The sequence below is a fragment of the Eumetopias jubatus genome, unplaced genomic scaffold, assembly GCF_037043125.1.
Source record: "Eumetopias jubatus isolate StellerSeaLion01/CBP00866 unplaced genomic scaffold, mEumJub1_p1.0 scaffold_7, whole genome shotgun sequence".
NCBI lineage: Eukaryota > Metazoa > Chordata > Mammalia > Carnivora > Otariidae > Eumetopias > Eumetopias jubatus.
In genome coordinates, this window is record NW_028274813.1 from 74066965 (window position 1) to 74083359 (window position 16395).

The window sequence follows — 16395 nt, forward strand, 5'->3', positions numbered from 1 at the left end:
CGTGCATTCAAGGAGCATAAAGAAGTAATTTAATATTCCTAGGATCTGTTTCCACCTAACAAGCAGCTGAGAAGGGAAAAGCCCTTGGTATACTGACCCAAAATATTTCTGTAATGAGGCTTACTCATTTGTTAACAAGTAACTCATGTTTTTGAAAATTTCAAAATGTCATAATTTATTAGTGTTGCTTTTGGAAGGATTTCATGAGGCATCCAATTATGAAATAAAATTTCCCACCTGGTTGAGAAAAAGGCTAACCCATCATCTGCGCTTTCAGCAAGTTGTAATCACTGATCACAGATCCCCACAACCAACATAATAATAATGGAAAATTTTGAAATATTGAAGAATTACCAAAAGGTGACTCAGACACGAAGTGAACAAATGCTGTTGGAAAAATGGCGCTGATAAAGTTGCTTGACACAGGATTGCCACACCTCCAATTTGTAAAAACCGCAATACCTGCAAGGAGCAATAAGGCCAAGCGCACTAAAACAAGATATGCCTGTAAATGTTTCCCTAAGAAATCTGAAGAGGATTTTCACTTTAAAAAAAAAAAAAGCAAAATAGCTTTCACTGTTTTGCCCCGAGCTCCGGTGGAGGCAGTACGCCTTGGAGAAGGGAAAGTGGCACCACCCAGCTCCTTCCCTGGGAACTACACTCAGCATGAAGCCGCCATAGATTTGAATTGTGTCTTTGAACGTCTGTGCTTTCTTTCTCCATGTATTTTGTTCATCTCTTAACAAAATGTGTCCTAAGGTATCAGAAAAGCCTAAGAGAGATTATTTTTCGGGTTTGGGACCACTCAAAAAATTTTCCATAATAACGGTAATTGTTTCTTCCCTTTATTCACTTCAGCTGAGGAAAGACTTCATGGGACTCTCTCCTTTTCGGATATGGGTGTATGCGGGGAACTTGTAGTCTTATCAGCTATGCAAGTTGAGTATGGAGGAATAGGGATGAACAGGAGGGTGAGTAGGATTGGCTCTATGTTTAAACGCCCGAGCTGCTCGTGAGCTTTTCCAGTACTTGTCAGAATAATCTCCATTAGCAGTATCCTGGTTGGGGCGAAGTTGTGACTAGTCTAAAAATTGTCTCATCTTGTCAAAGTAATTAAAAATATTCTTATACTTAATTGGTTAACTCATTCAAAAAGCACTTATGCATACGTATTTAGGATTGGGAGGAGCCAAGAAATTAAGTTAAACATGAGATATCCTTGTAGTGGTAGATCCAGACTCATTAAAAAGGTAATTTCATAACCAGGGATGGGAGTGGGAAGGTGGAGTCTGCAGGGCAGGTTCCTGGAGAAGCCAGGCTTGGGTTCTGTTCCAGAAGTGACTCCAGCGAGAAAGGTTGGGTGATAACCTTAACGTTTCAATCCATTTCCTACTGGTACACCTTTACTCCAACTTTTTACAGGTTCTTTTTTTTTTACAGGTATTTTTACAGGTTGGTTACACGCCGTCAACCTATCTCCTTTCGCTACTCCGCCCAAGCTCCGGCACTTTCACTGCCCGCTCTTTCAGCCACGCCCCCTGCTTCTGGACCTAAGTTCGGACCAATACAGTTGCACCCCACGGGTCACGGGACCAGAGAGGCCAGCCAATTGGAGACCAACTATAACCGCAAAGAGGAGATGTCTTTTAGTGGTACCTTTGGACCAATAAGGAGCAATGATTATGCACCCGCCCCGGGCGCGTAACGTAGGACGCGCGGCTTCCTGAAACACGTGACCAGTGAGCTGAAGCAGCCTAGCCCCACCTCCTGGTCTGGAGGTAACGCGATGGGCCACGCTTCCAATGGCTCGCAGAACCTCTCGTCACGTGCAGTGTTTGCAGGCCCAGCGGCCTCCGGGAGGCCATGTGACAGTTGACGTTACCGCGGCGCTCCCCAATGGAAAAAAAGAGCTGCCTTGGCAGGACCAAGAATTGATTTGTCGCCACTAATAACAGCACGGCCGGGGCGGGGATAGCCTATCACGTGCTTGCGGGACGGAATCGGGCGGGGTAGGCCACTGGTTGCGGGGCAAGCTGGGCGCGAGGCGCGCAGGCGCCCTGGGCACCCGGTAGCGGCCGCGGTGGCTGCGGAGACGGCAGCGGCGAAGAGAGCCGGATCCTTGGCCGAAGCAGGAGGCGGTGGTGGCGGCCATGGCGGCAGACGGAGAGCGATCCCCGCTGCTCTCCGAGCCCATCGACGGTGGTGCCGGCGGCAACGGATTAGTGGGGCCAGGCGGGAGTGGGGCTGGGCCCGGGGGAGGCCTGACCCCCTCCGCACCACCGTACGGAGCCGGTAAACATGCCCCGCCCCAGGGTAAGCCGGGGTGGGTCCGAGGTGTTCCCGGGGGTACTCTTGAGACGCGGGAGGGGGCGGGGCCCAGGGCGGAGGCGGGGCTTAAGCGCCAGGTGCGGAGCAGTTGCACCTGTGACTGGGTGAAGCTTTCTTCCTTTCGCAATTGCTACGGAGCTTGGGAAAGGAAGGGGCTTCTGAGGAAGCTGATCGAAGCACAGATTATAAGAAGCCCGCCGAGCTAGGTCAGAAGGGTTGAGGACCAAAAAGAGTTCCCTGACCCTTTGGAGCATCAGTGGGGGTGTCTGCAAGTGATGCCACCCTCCTTTATACTTTCCTCTCCAGCATTTCCCCCGTTCCCTGAGGGACACCCAGCCGTGTTGCCTGGGGAGGACCCGCCCCCCTACTCACCCCTGACCAGCCCGGACAGTGGGAGTGCCCCCATGATCACCTGCCGAGTCTGCCAGTCTCTCATCAACGTGGAAGGCAAGATGCATCAGCATGTAGTCAAATGTGGCGTCTGCAATGAAGCCACTGTGAGTTACACAAATCTATGAAATGGGCCCTTTTTCCTAGATCCTCTTTCTGATCCCTCAATTCTAGACCCTTGACCTTCAGATGTTAGCCCAGTGGTAGTCATGAAACCCCGGTTTCAGTTTCAGGAGTCTCACACCGCCATTTCCCCAGAAGCCATGCACCAAAGCTAATGTTTACCGTCCTGCACCTTCACACCTGGATACTTAAGTCTAGTCTTTATTTGCAAATCTCATGCTGTATGCTTTTGTTTCATCTCTCTGTCCTGGCTAAGACCTTATCTCTCTGATCTCTCCTCAGAAGATGTTTTTGGAGGAATTGGAAGGGATTGGAATTAGAGGTTTGCTTACAAATGTCCTCATTATTCTCTAGCCAATCAAGAATGCACCTCCAGGGAAGAAATATGTTCGGTGCCCCTGTAACTGTCTTCTTATCTGCAAAGTGACTTCCCAACGGATTGCCTGTCCTCGGCCCTACTGGTAAGAGGCATAAGGTGGGGAAGGGCGTCAGTGGGAAAAATTGGAAAGCCCTAAAAAAGTTGAATATTTGCAGAGATGTAAAGGTGAGAGAGCTGGGTGTTTATTTAGAAGGAGAAAAGACTGCAGACCATTGTACCTTTAGAATGCTATAGCCATCTTTCTCATCTCACAATAAAAAGATTGGGATGAAATGGTGTCTTATAGGAAATAGAGAGTCTAAGGGGCTGGGTGAATTATCGTGAGATAAAAGGGAAATTAGATACCTGAAGTTTAAGCAGTGTTATTCCTCAATTCCCTGGAGGTAGTGTTGGGGTGGGGCGGGCTACATTACATGGACAGAGAAGTAGAGGAATTTAGGAGTGGGGGGTGTGAAGGAGGGATAGTGTGGGAACCTTTAGGATTAAAAATTATTTAAACATAGTCATTTTCTCCTTTACAGCAAAAGAATCATCAACCTGGGGCCCGTGCATCCAGGACCTCTGAGTCCAGAACCACAACCTATGGGTGTCAGGGTCATCTGTGGACATTGCAAGAATACTTTCCTGGTGAGGAGTATTGGGAAGCCTTGGGAAGGAGGGGGAGAAACAGAAGTAATCATAAATGTATTTCTGAGTTATGATAATGAATCCTAAGAAGGCTTGTTCTAATTTCCCTTATGTTCCGTTTCCTACCCTCCCCTGCCCCAGGGCCTTCACTGGACATGACCCTGCTTCTATTAATTGGTTTCTCCCTTTTTTGTTCTCCATAGTGGACGGAGTTCACAGACCGAACTTTGGCCCGTTGCCCTCACTGCAGAAAAGTGTAAGTGATTGGAGAGTGGCATTGTTGAGCTAGTAATTGTTAACATGTTCAGCAAAACCTATAGGGCCATTGCAAACATCCGTTCATTTGCCGCCCCACAGGTCATCTATTGGGCGCAGATACCCACGAAAGAGATGTATCTGCTGCTTCTTGCTTGGCTTACTTTTGGCCGTCACTGCCACTGGCCTTGCTGTGAGTAACCTTGATCCAACCCCTCTCATTCTTCAGCCTCATCTCCACAGCCTAAGATTTGGGAAATGGCTACCCTAAAAACAGTGAAAGAAACTGAGGGGTTTTTGTTTGTTTTGTCTTGTTTTAATGTCTAGGTGAGCCGAAGTCAAAGGTAATGGATAATTTTCATTGTTACTATGGGAGTAAACAGCCGTCTTCTTCATGCAGAAGATAGGGCAATGGAGAAGTGGGTTAAATTAAGAGTTGCTGTTAGGAAATCTGGCTCACCTGTCAGACACTAAGAAAAACTGACAGATGTGTGGGATTGTATGACTTATGTACTTGCCTAGGGGAAGGGAGCAGAACTGGGCCTTTAAGAAGGTCCCTGAAAATGGATACGCATGGATAGGGGACCAGGGATTGAAGCTTCCATTCTGTACTGGGGTTTCTGGAAAGTGGTCAGAAATCAACAGTAACCCCATCTTTCTTCCCTCGTCAGTTTGGCACCTGGAAGCATGCACGGCGATATGGAGGCATCTATGCAGCCTGGGCACTTGTCATCCTATTGGCTGTGCTGTGTTTGGGCCGGGCCCTCTATTGGGCCTGTATGAAGGTCAGCCACCCTGTCCAGAACTTCTCCTGAGCTCCACAACGACCCACAGACTGTGCCTGGCCCCTCCCTGGTGGGGACAGTGACACTACAAAGGGAACTGTGGTAAAAGGCTCCCTCGGCTTCTGTAAGGAGAGCCAAGCAGCTGCCTTCCTTTTCCCTGGGGAGAGGTAGGAAGGAACCAGGCCCTCACGTAGGTTTGGAGGGGTAGAGAAGACCACTGCTGGCCATCTGCTTTCCTCCAAGGGCTGCTGTGTTTAGGGTGAAATAGGCACAATGTTGCCCCTAAACCTGGGTCCTAAAAGAGGGTTCTAGCCTTGTCCTTCCTAATATGCTCCCTGAGAGCCATTCCTGTCCCTTAAACATTCCAGGGCAGGGTGGCTGTGGGTAGCCCTGGGGGTTCCCTCCCTCTTGTGCACCATTAGGACCTTGCTGCTGCTATTGCACTTCACCAGGGGCAGGCTCTGGCCTCAGTACCCTCAGTCTCCTCTCCCCCCATTCCGTGTCCTGGGGGGGTGGGGTCAGCCGCTGCTCTGTACAGAACCACAGGAACTTATGTGTATATAACTATTTAATGTGGGGTATGTTCCCTTAGTCCTGTATTTCCCTTAATTCCTCCTTCCAACCTTACCCCCTAGTTGCAGTGTTTAACTGGGCTGGGTAGGGTTGCTCTGTCTTGGGGGAGGGAGGCTAGGGATTCATCCTGTGCTTGTAAATAAATAAGGTCATGACTATCCTTTTCCAGTTGTTTATCTTTGTATGTGAAAAAACAAGGAGGGGAATTTGTAGCCCCACAAAGGGGTAGAATACAAAGACAGCAAGGCTGGAACTATGGCTCTTTATTTTCATGTGGACAATTCAAAGTCATCAGTAGCTTTTGTTTAATGTAAAAAAAAAAAATTGGGGTTTAAAGAAAAGCATCAGTAGGAGCCTGGTTGAAGGATTTTTAGAAGGGAAATACAGTGCAGACATCTCTAGAGAGCATTTTTAAAGAAGTTTAGGGAGGTTAAGTTTTAAAGCTAGCTCGGGGCCAAGGCTTATTTCCCAGGTTTAAAGTAATTTGGGGGCGGTGTCACAGTGCTAAGTATAGGGTGATAGGACAGTGGTCACTGCCCAGGGCCTTGGAACGGATCTTGCTGTCACACAATGCAGGTAACAGCGAGTGAGACAACAAAAAGTAATCAAGGCGCCAACCAACATTTTTGGATCGAGCATTCATCATGTAGGTCCAAAAGGTATAGGCATAAGCTGTGTTGGGGTAGAGGTGCCGGAAACTGTCAGCCAGTGGCACGGCCTGTAGTAATTCCCCAAAGCCTTGACGCTCTTGTGGAGTGAAGCCAGCATTCTTTTTGTTTCCCTTGGGGTTGCGAAGGTCAATTTCTTCATGAGCCACATTGAGGTCCCCACATAGCACAAGGGGCTTGCGGGAAGCCAAACCCTTCAGGAACTTGCGAAAGGCTTCATCCCAGCGCTGCCGGTACTCCAAGCGTACCAGACCTCGGCCTGCATTAGGTACATAGGCTGTTACTAGCACAAACGTGTCAAATTCAGCCACGATCACTCGGCCTTCCTGATCATGTTCCTCCTCACCTACAGAAACGATGAAACAAAATCAGCATAAAAAAGTGTAAGGGGTGCCTGGATGGCTCAGTTGTTAAGTGTCTGCCTTCAGCTCAGGTCATGATCCCGGGGGGGGGGGGGGGGGGGGGAGGGGAGGTCCTGGGATGGAGCAACACGGGAGGCCTGCTTCTCACTATCTCTCTCTCAAATAAAATCTTTTAAAGTACAAGAAAATGGACAGTAAAGAAACATTAGGGGCTGGAGTTGGGTATTAGCAATTGGTTTGGAAGAGTTCAGGGATTAGGAATCAATAGCGTCTCACCAATGCCATAGGAGACTTTGAGGGGGCACTGGCGGGAGAGCAGGCCCACACCACTGTACCCTTCCTTGTCTGAAGGAGCTGACCAGTACTGATGGGATAGTCCAGGTAACTCTTGAAGTTCAGCTGGTAGTTTGTTCTCCGAACATTTGGTCTCTTGGAGGCAGAGGATATCTGGGGCTTCTTCCTTTACCCACTGTGAGTGAAATGAGAAGTAGAAAAAGTACTGTCAATTCAGACATTTACTGAAGACTCTGTGCCAAGTACTAGAGCTACACTGCTTAGACAAAGTCACTGCTTAAGTTTAAGAGTCTAGTAAGCATGGGGTGCCTGGGTGGCTCAGTCGGTTAAACGTCTGCCTTCAGCTCAGGTCATGATTTCAGGGTCCTGGGATGAGCCCTGGGTTGGGCTCCTTGCTCAGTGGGGAGTCTGCTTCTCCTCTGTTTGCCCCTACCCCGCCTTGTGCACTCACTCTCTCATAAAGTATTAAGAAAAAAATCTGGTAAGCACAACATCTAAACAACTGGAAAAAGATAAAATGTTACATTCAATACTGAAGAGATTGTATTTTTTCATAGGCAATAGATGACACGTTAAGATTTTTAAGCAGTATTTTTACAATTTTAAGTAAACTTCGGGCCACATGTGGGGCTCCAACTCACGATGCCCCAACTGAACCAGCCAGGTACCCCTAAACAGTAGTTATTTAAATGAGAAATATACTGGAGATGAAATGAAACAAGTCCAATAATAAGGTTTTTGTAATATGCTGGGGAAGAGATGAAGCCATTAATTAAAACAATGGAAATGGAGTTGAAAAAATGGACCCTTCAGAAATACAGTAGTTCTGGGGCGCCTGGGCGGCTCCGTCGTTAAGCGTCTGCCTTCGGCCCAGGGTCCTGGGATCGGGCTCCCTGCTCTGCAGGAAGCCTGCTTCTCCCTCTCCCACTCCCCCTGCTTGTGTTCCCTCTCTCTCTGTGTCGCTATCAAATAAAATCTTAAAGAAAGAAATACAGTAGTTATAACTTGGTGAAGCCCCCTCCTTTTAACTCTTACACAAAAAAACTACAAAGGAAAAATAAAACCTACATGGGACTAAAATGGGAAAAAAAGGTGGTTAAATCACAAGATCATGCAATACTAAAGAATGTCCCTTCCCACTCCCTGTATTCCACTTACATCTAAACCTTTCTTCTTAATCCAGGCCCGAAGCCCATCCACATTCCAGGAGCAGATCTTGAGGGTGGCCGATTTACCATTGGGCGAGGTTTTCTGATCTGGGGGGTCCTCATATAGGACTGGCCCCTCTCCTGCCTCTTTTTCGTTTTTCTTTGTTCCCACCTTACTCTTCTTGGCTTCTGGCTCTATAAGATAATATACATTGATAAAAAGTTGACAAAAAGCAACTTTGATCCCATTTACTATAGACCCACTGAGAGCCTAAAGTTGCTGCGACTTTACAAACTGCAAGAACACAAAGTAGGTTCCCACTTCCCGTTCACCGAAGGAATCGGAAACACCCCCCTCCCGGCAGTCTCTAGGGAGAGGGGCTCATTTCGTTCTCTTACCAATCTTGGGTTCTTCCCTGTCTTCTGCCACAGCTCCCTTTTTCCCACGCTTCGGCATCACTGTAACGAATGCCCTCCTGAACCTGTACCACGTCGCCCACCGAAGCAGTATTTTTACCGCGTTACCTGCAGACGAGAGGCCGTGAAACCAACTAAGGCTGGAGAAAGACTCCTCCCTCGGGCGCCCCGAACTAGGTACCACCTTTCAAACCATATTATCTCTGAATCCTTTCCCCGCCTCCAGGCACCACAGGCCCTCCAGCCCCTCACCCACAAGACTAGATCATTTCAGGGTGCCTTGAGCCGTCCTCGCGAGATCTGCCCTCCGGCCAATCGAGGGCCTTAATTTAGGGTTCTGATTTAGGCTTGCGAATCAGACGTCCAAGAAGCCCCTCTGCTGGGCAAACAAGAGCAACCCTGTATCTGACCTGCTCGGGACTCAACCTGGCTCCTCCTTACCCGAGCACAAAGAGTCGTGCACGCTGTGCCCCACGTGGGTAACTGGAGTGGTCACGTGACACGAGGCGCTCCGCCTCAGGTGGAGGAATGCGTGTGATTGGCCTGTCTGTGACCACGTGACTGAGAGGCTTGGCCTTCCCTGCTCCCCTCCTCCAAGTCTCCAAGGGACTGAAGGCCCCAGCCTTTCATTCTTGGGCTGTTTATCGGTGTGCCAGATGAACGACTCATTCTGCCACCCCGACCGAAGATTCCCAGTGCTGGGCAAGAGGGAAAAAAATCAGTGGAGATGTCTGGGCTGAACCACTGGAGAGAAGTAAAGGAATGGATAGGAATATAAGGAGCAGATGCTGGCTCAGCGTCCCTGGCGGTTAGGAGGACAGGTTCTTGAAGGGGCCTTGACGGGGGCGGGGCTGGCGCGGGCGCGCGACCCGCGGGAGTTCTCTGGGGGTTAGTCTGGGGCGCGCTGGTGCCCGGCACCTGGGGCTTGTAGTCTTCCTGTGCGTTCCGGAATCTGCGGCCCGGCGCGGCCTGGTGAGGGCTCCCCGGCTCCGGTGGTACCTAGCGCTGCGGTTGTTTTCTCCCAGGCTGGGCCATGCCGGTGGTGCTGGGGTTTGAAGGCAGCGCTAACAAGATTGGTGTGGGAGTGGTCCGGGATGGCACGGTGCTGGCGAACCCGCGGCGGACTTACGTCACGCCTCCGGGCACAGGTGCGTGTGTGGGCAGCTTAGAGTTCACCGCGCGCTTCTCCGCACGGCAGCACCTTCCATCTGCCTAAACGCTAGCAAAGTAGGGCGTGGAGCGCATTGTCCCCTCGTAGAATTTTTGATCCGAGTCTCTAAGATTTATGTGACAGTATTAACATCACAAGGCTGATGATTAGAAGAGTCGCAGGCACTTGGACCTGTATCTTCTGGGTTTGTTTTGCTTTTATTGAGCGCCTTTTATATGCTAATCGGCTGCTGGATACAAAAGTAGATGTTACGAACTGCTATAGAGTCGGACATACAAGCAAAACTTTACAGTAGGAACAGTTTAACGTAGATGCAATCAGAATTATTTAGAATGAGAAGTGTAAAGACTTCCACCTTGGGGGTTAGGAACAGCAATATTTGTATTCAGTATTTGGTTTTGGATTTACGTTCCTTACTCTTTAAATGTAAATAATAATACCTGCATTATTGGGTCTTGAGAGATAAATGAAATTACCAAACATATTACGGCTTTTAACAAATGTTATTTCTAAGTTATTAGGTTGTATTTTGTCTACCCTCCCTTAAAATCCCTGCATATGAAGGAGAAGACAACTGACTAGCTTATACCTGAAAAGCCTCCCTGAACAGGTGGTGTTGTGACAGGTTACTCGTTAGAAAAAATATGTATCTTATGTTTAGCACTCACTCTTCTAGGCATTTTGGCACCAGGAATACAAAGATAAATAAAATAGCCAGTGTTTTATGATGCTCATGGTAACTGGGAAGCTACAAATAATTTTCTAATTGTTATATATCTAATACAATGTTTAAAGTATAATCATGTGAACATGCATGGGGTTTGTAGGGTCACAGAGATCACTAAAGGGTATTAGGCAGGTATCACTCGAATTGAGTCCTGAAGGCTGAGTAGGAGTTGGGTATGAAGAAGGGCATTTCTTTCTTTCTTTCTTTTTTTTTTTTAAAGATTTTATTTATTTATTTGACAGAGAGAGACAAAGCGAGAGAAGGAATACAAGCAGGGGGGAGTGGGAGAGGGAGAAGCAGGCTTCCCGTTGAGCAGGGAGCCCAATGCGGGGCTCAATCCCAGGACTCTGGGATCATGACCTGAGCCGAAGGCAGAGCCACCCGGGCACCCCAAGAAGGGCATTTCTGAGAGCCGATAAGCCTAGCCGAACAGGCTAGAAAGAGTGTGTCTGAAAACTTGAAAGACAAGATGCTTGAGGAGGGTGAGAGGGACTCTTCTACACTGTGTAAATGTTAAAAACAAAATAGCCAGTTGTTTTACCAGGAAAATGGGTTTATTCAGGAATAGTAGAGAATTGCAGTTTGGATCAGGGAATCTATGGCAAAACCATGGACGAGTCTGGAGAACGAGCAAAAGGGGTAGTTGGGAGGGGCTCTAATTTTAAAAAAGTCCATTGATGGGGTGCCAGGCTGGCTTAGTCAGAAGAACATGTGACTCTTGATCTTGGGGGTTGTGAGTTTAAGCCCTATGTTGGATGTGGAAATGACTTAAATAAGACTTTAAAAAAAAAGAAAATCTTAAAAAGTCCATTAAAGTAAACTCAGAATTCCAAGTGTAGTGGCTTTTTATTGGCTGGAAAATCTCTTCCTCTTGCTGGGGTGGTAAGTTATAGGCTTCTTCCTGTTGGGAATGCAAGGTGTGTTTTCTTCCCATTGGGGTCTGCAATTGAGAAGGAGTGGTAGGGTGTGAAAGCTTCCCCTTCTGGCCTCCTGACTCCATTTTAGATGAGATTTCTTTTACTCTGTTTCACAACTACTTAAACAGCTGCTTTTGACTTCTACCTACCTTTGCTATAGAAAAACCCTATGATCTCTGACCTGTGTCCATCTCCTAGGATTCCTTCCAGGTGATACTGCTAGGCATCACCGAGGTGTTATCCTGGACCTGCTACAGGAGGCACTGACAGAGGCTGGATTAACCTCCCAGGATATTGATTGCATTGCCTACACCAAAGGTATAACTGGGAGAGTGGTTGACAATGGAAGACTATACCTGGAGCTTGGCTAGGTTAGAATAGCCCGCTGCTCTCCTCTCCTACCACCAGTACCCCTACTTCACCTCTCACATCCCTTACTTTCCCCAGCTCTGGTTTTCCCATTGTCCATAGGATTCTGACTCCCATTTCTGTCCCCCCTAGGCCCCGGCATGGGTGCCCCACTGGTTTCTGTGGCTGTTGTGGCCCGCACTGTGGCCCAGCTGTGGAATAAACCATTGCTGGGCGTGAACCACTGTATAGGCCACATTGAGATGGGCCGCCTTATCACTGGAGCCACCAGCCCAACTGTGCTGTATGTCAGCGGAGGAAATACACAGGTATTTGGAGTACTCCATCATTCCCTCTTAATTTCTAAGGCACTGTACCAGCAACTTTCATGTGGTACCTCAGTGGTGGTAACTGCAAGAACAAAACTGGGCTCATCTGAACCTAAAATGTTATACGCTAGAAAACTCACAAGAAGTTTGTAGTATTGTACAACTCACAAGTTGTAGTATTGTAGATTTGGGCAGGATGATCACAATGTTGGATGGCATTCGTTCATTCATTTATTTATTTATAAGATGGTATTTATTTATTTGAGAGAGAGCATGAGCGGGGGAGAGAGGCAGAGGGAGGGGAATCTGCTCTGGGAATCCTCAAGGTACATATAGGCTTCTGAGATAAGAGCTATGAGAAAGTACCTATTCGGGGTTTGGGTGAGTTCTTTTGTTCCATTTTTTATTGGAAGCTGCAGCGGCATATTGATCCTCTGCTGTGTTCTTCCCCAAAGCCAAATACTCCTCTTTACAGACTTGAGGTTTCATGGACATCCTCATTACCCTTAGGTGATTGCATATTCAGAACATCGTTACCGCATCTTTGGGGAAACCATCGATATTGCTGTGGGTAATTGTCTGGATCGTTTTGCTCGAGTGCTGAAGGTAAGCCACGGGGGCTAGAGAAAACATAAGGTGTGGTTAAATTCTGGGGAGCCATGGAAATGGAAGTAGAAAGTAGTAAATTAGCTTCTTTTGCTTCCTGGATATCTGACTCCTTCCCCTTTTTCCTTCTGCTAGATTTCCAATGACCCAAGTCCAGGCTACAATATTGAACAGATGGCAAAGCGGTAAGGGGTTATAAAGTGGAAGGAGACCGACTGGTGGGGCTTCCGGGGTTTCCCTGTATATACAGTAAGGAGGTTTGGGAGGACTTTGGAAGGTGAGCAGCCAGCTGACTAGAGGCTTAGTGCCTTATACACTCACTCCCACATAGAGGCAAGAAGCTAGTTGAGCTGCCATATACAGTAAAAGGGATGGACGTCTCATTCTCGGGGATCCTGTCTTTCATTGAGGTGAGTGTGGGACAGGTGAAGAGAGAGCACTGTCATGCTTTTCAATGAGGCATATCTGTTTTGTTCACCATTGTATTTCCTGCCTATAGTTTAGTTCTGGTCTAGGTTGGATGCTGAATAAATTCATTTAGCAAATATTTATTAAACATTTTCTGTGTGCCAGGCACTGTCCTAGGCAATAGCAGTACAGGATAGAGCAAAATAAAAATCCCTGTGTACTTGGAGCTTACGTTCTAATGAGGGAGGGGGGTGACAAATAAAGAAACAAGCCGGGGGAAATAATAGAAAGGGTCAGCTAGTGATAAGCGTTATGGAGAAAGTTAAGCCGAGTAAGGGGTTGGGGGATTGTGGGTGCCAGGGCAGGCATTTGTAATTATTGAATCCCGAATGAATGTTGCCCGTTCTATAGCTCAGTGCCAGTGAAGAGCAAAGTGTGATGTAGACACACCGGTAAGTTGAATTGTGGTGAGACACGGTGATCCTCCAGGTGCACTAATTTTTGCTCTCATGTCATCCCCAAACCACAGCTCACTGTTTTATTTATTTTTTTCATCTTTAATTATAGGATGTAGCCCAGCGGATGCTGGCCACAGACGAATGTACTCCTGAGGATTTATGTTTCTCTCTGCAGGTAATGGGATAAAAAGCTGGGAGAGAAAGTTGGGACTGGAGGAGCTTTTATATAGTAGAGCAGAACTAAGCTGGCCTCTCCTCTGGTGTTCTCATTTTATCTGTCGCCCACAGGAAACTGTGTTTGCAATGCTGGTAGAGATCACAGAGCGAGCCATGGCACATTGTGGCTCCCAGGAGGCCCTCATCGTGGGAGGTGTGGGGTGTACGTATCATTGAACTGTGTCCCTCTTTTCCTGTTCTTGGACATTAGCGTCTCCCTCCTGCTAGTCTAAATCTCTTAAGGGTTTGGGGAAATTAGAAGTTTCTGCTTCCCAACCCTTGCTCCCTAAACCCCTACTTCATCTTTGTAAGTAGACACACATGAGGTGTGTTTGAGGTGTACAGCTGAATCATGCAGAAAGGGTTAAACCAAGCCAACCCAATCCCCTCCCTCTTCATAGGTAATTTGAGGCTACAGGAAATGATGGAGACAATGTGCCAGGAACGTGGAGCCCGGCTTTTTGCCACAGATGAGAGGTAAAGGTCCTTTCCCTTTCTTGATTTCTTCTTTTTTTTCTCCACTGACTATGATTCTCCACCCGCGAATTCCAAATTTCTTATCTTTTTTCTTCCCAGATTCTGCATTGACAATGGAGCCATGATAGCTCAGGCTGGCTGGGAGATGTTTCGGGCAGGGCACAGGACCCCACTCAGTGATTCTGGGATCACACAGAGGTGTGTACCCTTCTGGAGGGGGTAGATAGGATTATATGGGAGGTAGGCAAAAATCAGCAGGGAAGAGGGTCCAGAATCATGAGGGTAGAGAGGAAGAAACTAAGGGGTAACTGTCCACCAGGTTTTCTGTGTTTTTTCACAGGTATCGGACAGATGAAGTAGAAGTGACCTGGAGGGACTAATGAGGTTAACAGGATCAGAGTAGATAGTGCCCTAAGTGGAGCCTCCAGGAACTTGGGCCTTAATCTCTATCCTGAGCTGGGTGTCCTGGCAAGGCTGTGGACTCCTGTCTCCCATCCTTTGAACCTCAAGTTGACTCAGCAATAAAATAAAATATTTTTGGTTTTTTATGTTGGTAATTGGCTTGTGTTACTCAAGAATGATACAGAGTTGGCCCTGGATAAATTCCTGTTGATGGGGTGAGTGGATGAGGAGGCAGGGGTCAGAGCAGGGCCTTGGCTGACCAGGGCTGCTGCTCTGAGCTAAGACGGACAGGACATCTTAGATGCTCACCTAACATCCCCATAATAATGGTGTTAGCATTACTAGTACTATTTTAGTGTCCTGCTTTGTGCCAACTGCGTTGTGTTTGTCATCTCATTTACTTTCTCTGAAGTAGGTTCTCAGGACTTGCCTCAAAATAGCCTGGAGCCAGGTCTCATTCTGTACTAATTTATAACTGAAGAGCAAAACTATTCCTCCTCCATGCACTTACTCCTGCATACTCCTCCATACACTTCCAGGGGCAGGCTCGTGAGGGTGCCCTGAATCCTCCTGCCCTGTCACAGCTGCCGGAACTAATGTCATCATGGCCTTTATCTTGTTTGTCAGTCACCACCAGAAGTCCCAAACTACCACGTCACCTCCCAGCTTTGCACTCTAATAACCATTACTCTCCACCCCTTTTCTGTTCCTCCTGAAATTCTTCTGTGCTCTCTGGAACTAATAGCTGCTTATTAGTAAAATTACCTGTATCCTCAACCTCTCTTCTGAATGTTCTCTTTACGTTCCTGCTCAGAGCCCCGGTGTCTCCTGAGGACTCTGCTTCTCCTACCGCCTCTAGTGGTGCTGTTTTCTCTCCCCCACATTCTCTGTACCCCTGGCCCTGGAGGTGGTGGTGTGGGTGTCCTCATTTTTAGTCATACTATATTCAGTCCATTCCCTCTCATCCCTGTCACATCTTAGCTTTGAAACGTATCACTCTTTTTTTTTTAAGATTTTATTTATTTATTTGACAGAGCACAAGCAGGGGGAGTGGCAGGCAGAGGCAGAGGGAGAAGCAGGCTCCCTACAGAGCAGGGGGAGCCCGATGTGGGACTTGACCCCAGGACCCCAGGATCATGACCTGAGCTGAAGGCAGTAGCTTAACCAACTGAGCCACTCAGGTGCCCTGAAACACGTATCATTCTTAAGACTATACCATGCCACAACTGCTCCTGTCAGATCTCAATTTTAGGGGCGTCTGGGTGGCTCAGTTGGTTAAGCATCTGCCTTCGGCTCAGGTCATGATCCCAGGGTCTTGGGATTGAGTCCCTTGTTAGGCTCCTTGCTCAGTGGGGAGTCTGTTTCTCCCTCTCCCTCTGTCCCTCCCCCTCGCTTGTGTTCTCCCTCTCTCTTAAATAAATAAATAAAATCTTTTTTTTTTTTTTTTAAGATTTTATTTATTTATTTGAGAGAGAGAGAATGAGAGACAGAGAGCACAAGAGGGAAGAGGGTCAGAGGGAGAAGCAGACTCCCTGCCGAGCAGGGAGCCCGATGCGGGACTCGATCCCGGGACTCCAGGATCATGACCTGAGCCGAAGGCAGTCGCTTAACCAACTGAGCCACCCAGGCACCCATAAATAAAATCTTAAAAAAAAAAAACCCAAATCTCAATTTTAGTACCTGTATGGATCATCCTTCTAATACTCTGGTCTCAGCTGTGTGCTCCTCCGGTGATCTTGTCCTCCGCCCCCACTGCAGCTACTCATTCCGTTGGTCCTAGTCTCGACCTGCAGCTCCTCCATATCTCGATCTCAGACATCCCTCCTATCCTTTCAGCTCATTCCCTTTAGTGCACTGAATCTAACAATTCTCTTTATCAGGCCCTGCCATCTGTTGATCTTCCTTTCCACTGACCTCATCCCCTACGTGTCTTCATTTCCCTCCAGCTAAACTCCAGTCATGAGCACTTCACTACAAACGCCTCACC

General features: G+C 47.8%; 3 protein-coding genes across 9 annotated transcripts; 2 read left to right on the forward strand and 1 right to left on the reverse strand.

The window, feature by feature from the left end:
- The first annotated feature begins 1809 nt into the window (after positions 1-1809).
- Positions 1810-5620, forward strand: PIP4P1 (phosphatidylinositol-4,5-bisphosphate 4-phosphatase 1). 2 transcript variants are annotated; one of them, XM_028119485.2, is made up of 7 exons: positions 1810-2313; positions 2635-2825; positions 3196-3302; positions 3742-3847; positions 4051-4103; positions 4205-4295; positions 4774-5620. In XM_028119485.2, the coding sequence occupies exons 1-7, from the start codon at positions 2151-2153 to the stop codon at positions 4915-4917; spliced, it is 855 nt and encodes a 284-aa protein (XP_027975286.1). In that variant the 5' UTR covers positions 1810-2150; the 3' UTR covers positions 4918-5620. The 2 variants fall into 2 exon arrangements, with proteins under 2 accessions (XP_027975286.1, XP_027975287.1); XM_028119486.2 differs by having other exon boundaries at positions 1810-2292.
- An 88-nt stretch (positions 5621-5708) lies between these two features.
- Positions 5709-8857, reverse strand: APEX1 (apurinic/apyrimidinic endodeoxyribonuclease 1). 3 transcript variants are annotated; one of them, XM_028119483.2, is made up of 5 exons: positions 8791-8857; positions 8332-8457; positions 7943-8127; positions 6767-6959; positions 5709-6474 (listed from the first exon to the last, which is right to left on the reverse strand). In XM_028119483.2, the coding sequence occupies exons 2-5, from the start codon at positions 8387-8389 to the stop codon at positions 5957-5959; spliced, it is 954 nt and encodes a 317-aa protein (XP_027975284.1). In that variant the 5' UTR covers positions 8390-8457; positions 8791-8857; the 3' UTR covers positions 5709-5956. The 3 variants fall into 3 exon arrangements, with proteins under 3 accessions (XP_027975284.1, XP_027975283.1, XP_027975285.1); XM_028119482.2 differs by having other exon boundaries at positions 8760-8818; XM_028119484.2 differs by lacking the exon at positions 8791-8857 and adding an exon at positions 8602-8749.
- Positions 8858-8975: 118 nt separating this feature from the next.
- OSGEP (O-sialoglycoprotein endopeptidase) lies at positions 8976-14554 on the forward strand. 4 transcript variants are annotated; one of them, XM_028119592.2, is made up of 12 exons: positions 8976-9170; positions 9375-9497; positions 11363-11482; positions 11666-11841; positions 12352-12447; positions 12583-12632; positions 12779-12857; positions 13423-13488; positions 13602-13692; positions 13931-14006; positions 14106-14204; positions 14326-14554. In XM_028119592.2, exons 2-12 carry the CDS (start codon positions 9383-9385, stop codon positions 14384-14386), a joined length of 1029 nt encoding a protein of 342 aa, XP_027975393.1. In that variant the 5' UTR covers positions 8976-9170; positions 9375-9382; the 3' UTR covers positions 14387-14554. The 4 variants fall into 4 exon arrangements, with proteins under 4 accessions (XP_027975393.1, XP_027975389.1, XP_027975391.1 ...); XM_028119588.2 differs by having other exon boundaries at positions 8976-9157; XM_028119590.2 differs by having other exon boundaries at positions 8978-9157; positions 14347-14554.
- The last annotated feature ends 1841 nt before the right edge of the window (positions 14555-16395 follow it).

Excerpts from the sequence above, each read along its gene's own strand:
- PIP4P1 (XM_028119485.2), top strand. The coding sequence starts at position 2,151 with ATGGCGGCAGACGGAGAGCGATCCCCGCTGCTCTCCGAGCCCATCGAC. Across the intron at positions 2,314-2,634 it reads TAAACATGCCCCGCCCCAGG|CATTTCCCCCGTTCCCTGAG; the intron begins GTAAGCCGGGGT and ends TTTCCTCTCCAG. Across the intron at positions 3,848-4,050 it reads ATTGCAAGAATACTTTCCTG|TGGACGGAGTTCACAGACCG; the intron begins GTGAGGAGTATT and ends TGTTCTCCATAG.
- APEX1 (XM_028119483.2), bottom strand. The coding sequence starts at position 8,389 with ATGCCGAAGCGTGGGAAAAAGGGAGCTGTGGCAGAAGACAGGGAAGAA. Across the intron at positions 8,128-8,331 it reads CAGGGAAGAACCCAAGATTG|AGCCAGAAGCCAAGAAGAGT; the intron begins GTAAGAGAACGA and ends ATTATCTTATAG. Across the intron at positions 6,475-6,766 it reads CAAAGTCTCCTATGGCATTG|GTGAGGAGGAACATGATCAG; the intron begins GTGAGACGCTAT and ends TCGTTTCTGTAG.
- OSGEP (XM_028119588.2), top strand. The coding sequence starts at position 9,112 with ATGGATAGGAATATAAGGAGCAGATGCTGGCTCAGCGTCCCTGGCG. Across the intron at positions 9,498-11,362 it reads CGTCACGCCTCCGGGCACAG|GATTCCTTCCAGGTGATACT; the intron begins GTGCGTGTGTGG and ends TCCATCTCCTAG. Across the intron at positions 12,858-13,422 it reads GGATCCTGTCTTTCATTGAG|GATGTAGCCCAGCGGATGCT; the intron begins GTGAGTGTGGGA and ends CTTTAATTATAG.